General features: G+C 35.8%; 1 protein-coding gene across 1 annotated transcript; it reads left to right on the top strand.

Annotated features, from left to right (window-relative positions):
- Positions 1-27: 27 nt before the first annotated feature.
- LOC113315161 (probable inositol transporter 2) lies at positions 28-2,870 on the top strand. The gene is made up of 6 exons (XM_026563463.1): positions 28-254; positions 418-470; positions 570-935; positions 1,027-1,137; positions 1,209-1,853; positions 2,062-2,870. Exons 1-6 carry the CDS (start codon positions 125-127, stop codon positions 2,500-2,502), a joined length of 1,746 nt encoding a protein of 581 aa, XP_026419248.1. The 5' UTR covers positions 28-124; the 3' UTR covers positions 2,503-2,870.
- Positions 2,871-3,442: the final 572 nt, after the last annotated feature.

Here is a 3,442-nt window from a genome sequence, read left to right as displayed (position 1 = left end):
TCCGAACATCTCTCAACTAAACCATATTTAAGCAATTTTGTGGTAATTTTTTCTAGGGTAAAATTTTGATCGTGGGTTTTGTTTTGAGTAAGAGAAAATTAGTTGTACCCCGAAAATTGGCATCATGCAGAGACGTTCAGCAGAGATTGGTGAGAAGGATCGCAGAAAATACAAAGAGGAGACTGTACCTGATGCTGTATATGATTCTAAAATGATTCCCGTGATTGGAGCACTTGTGTTTGGTTATTACTTCGGTAAGTTCCTAAAAACGTAATGGTAGTTGTTTTATGTTTATATGTCAATGGATACTTGCTTATTAAGATTTTTAAAAAGAAATTTGAATGCATAGTGGTTATCATACATTTTTGTACATCGATTATTATTAAACTTCCTGACAGGATAATTCTAATTCCATAGGATTTATCCTCTCGAGATTCTATATCCAAGATGATATTCAGTCAATTAAACTGGTAAGTGCGTCCATATGATTTTTACTGAATTCACTGTCGGCTTCACACTTTCGATATTCGTAATGATGATTTTTATACCGGTTATTTTAAAATTGATAGGAAATTATACGGACGGGTGTATTAGGAGCAGTGTTTGGTTCAGTAATTGGGGGTTGGATGAGTGACTGTTTTGGTCGAAGATTTGCACTCTTGTTTGCTGACAAATTGATACTCGTTGGTGGACTACTACTCGTAGTGTTTCTATCTATTAGTGATTATGTTTTTGATTGTTACTTGGTAACTACTGTTATGAAGACAATTATAGGTTTTGGGGTTGGAATGACATCAATAACCTCCCTTAGTTACATATTAGAAGTAGCTTCAACTCATCCTCTAAAAAACCTACATATTTGGAATTCTACGTATTTTGCTGTTGGAAAATTCATCTTCTTTTGTATCGATACCAGAGTTGCTGCTTATAGTCAGGTATGTTTACAATTGATGGTTTCTTAGTATTAGTTCTTTTGCTGAATTAACATCTTAAAGTTTATTGTTCTTAAAAATTAAATGACTCCAGGACCTTAATAAGACATCAGATTATATCCTCGCAATGGCATTGTTTCCAGCTCTGCTTCAATTTTTGCTAATGAAGTCGCTTCCTGATTCACCTATATGGCTATATAAAATGGTTAGTTTCAGAACTTGGAGTTTCTTTCCGTAAATTTTGAGTTTCGGTCGATGATACTTTTTTTTTAACAGAACCGAAAAGAGGACTCAATTAAAGCTTTCGGGACATTTTACACTTCCCGTGAAGTTGAGAAAGAGTTGGATGCTATAAGGTTGTCAATTAAGAATGAAACAGGTGGTCCAGATGAAAAACCCTATTATGATAGGAATATCTTTTTTAGGATGAGGACAACATGGAATAATTCATTAGAACGTAGACAGATTGTTGTTGGTATTGGTCTGCAAGTTGCTGAACAGTTTGTGAGTGAGAACACGTTAATTTATGTCTTTCCCCGTATCATAAGGATGGGTGGCCTCATAGCATCACCAAATCCTAAATGGGACATCTGGTATATGAAGTTGACTTTCTTGATGTGCTATGGTCTTAATGGTATTCAAAGTGCAAGTCTGCCTTACAGAATTGTAAAACTTTCGAGGAGGAAGATTTTGCTTATCAAATCATACTGTATGATGGTGTGTCTTTTAGGGTTAAGTTTCTTCATTATTATATCACCTAATAATATTAGAGGAGTGAGTAATAAACTGGAGACCATCACGTATTTCGGTAACAACACATGTCCGAGTTATACTTCAGCACCAGATGCAGATGCATGGAACTGTTTCAAATGCCTTCAAGCAGGATGCGGATTCTGTAATGGTATTGATGAAAATTTCATGGTAAGCAAGTTATTATTTTCTCCAAATTTAACTGAAGTAGGGCTACAAATACAGTTTCGTCACTCCCACATTTGGTGTACTTCACTCACTACCCGAGCTATTCTTAGTACTTCATTATTTGTTCACTGTGTAATTGCAAAATAAACATGATGTCGATGATATTTTTTTCTTTTTGCGTGCTGATGAATCGCTCCTTTCTTCTGCACAGCGTGCACCTATTGCCTGCTTGGCTGTAGAACCTATTGGGACATCACCATCATGTTTTCCTGAACAGGGAATCTGGTTTGCACCAGATTCCGTCACAAGACAATGCGAATTGAAGATTCCTTATGGTCCAGCTTTTATATTGTTAATAATCGGCCTTGTTCCCTACACATTTGGGTTGGAATCACATATGCGCTCAAGGATGTCCAAGGTAGAAGTTAGAGGGAGACTTGCTGGGACTGTAGCAGCGACCAACTGGATCTCCTTCCTCTTGGTGACTGTATCATCTTTTACGATTAATAAAGATGGAGGCACTCTATTCTTAATGCTCCTCATCAGTTTGATTTCTTTCTTTGTTACTCGGTTGATCAATTTGTCTTATTTGTGGGTACCAGAAATGAAAGGTTCCTCCCAGTCCAAAGTGGATACTTCCAAAGTCAGTTGAAGGGATACTCTTGGTACAAATATTGTTATCTTTTAATGTTTTCCTTTGGTTTAATTAGGAGATAGTATAGGTAGTTTATTTGTTTGACTTGATTTTTCTTTTGCTGAGAATATTTATTTATTTTTTTGCTAACAGTCACGCATAGTATGAATCCCTGATTTCTGCGCTGGTTTTTTCTTACCGTTAAGAAGTAAGCTTTTTTGGGAGTCCTATGATGTTCCTCATTAGTTTCATGGTTTTTTCTTCCTTTGTGATTAATATATACAAACCCCTAACCCGGTGCGTAATGCGTGTGGTATACACATACAAAAACATTGGACACCATCATCTTCCCTTAATTTGTGATGACCCAATGGGTATTCATGGTTTGTATTAACCACAGAGATGGTTCTTGTAACTTGTCCATTGTATAAATCCACGATTCGTTTTTTCAGCATAGGATCAAAAAGAAGATTTTATGTTGAGCAGAACAACGTTTGTACATTCCCAGACTAATATAACAGGCACGCGCTATGTGCCTGCCCTTCCGTTCTTTTATTTGATTACATTTACGTACGTTGTTACTTGTTTGTACCTATAATATACACAGGTAAAACAACTTGAAATCGAATACAATTATGTTCTCGTATGTTGTTCTATAAATTAAGCGGTGCGGAACAATTCTGTGACCTATATATTTAGTATTCAAAAAGAAAAAGAAAATACCTGTCTCGCAAGCTATTTTGTCTGTTTTCGTTATAGAAGTTTCTTGTCTAGCTGAATTTTATCCAACCTGCACAATTAAAATGATAACAAACCATTTCTGATGTATAGTAATTCATGGCTCCGGCTAATCATACAATGCTCTGCCAATTTGGCTTTCAAGTATCGAAACTCAATGGCAAAGATTTAGCCATATTGATAAATTATAAATTTTCAGAGTGTTCAACCTCAGAGATTG

Source organism: Papaver somniferum, chromosome 10 (genome assembly GCF_003573695.1).
Source record: "Papaver somniferum cultivar HN1 chromosome 10, ASM357369v1, whole genome shotgun sequence".
Classification (NCBI taxonomy): domain Eukaryota; kingdom Viridiplantae; phylum Streptophyta; class Magnoliopsida; order Ranunculales; family Papaveraceae; genus Papaver; species Papaver somniferum.
The sequence above is the reverse complement of the archived record's forward strand: the minus strand, read 5'-3'. Positions and strand labels throughout refer to the sequence as shown.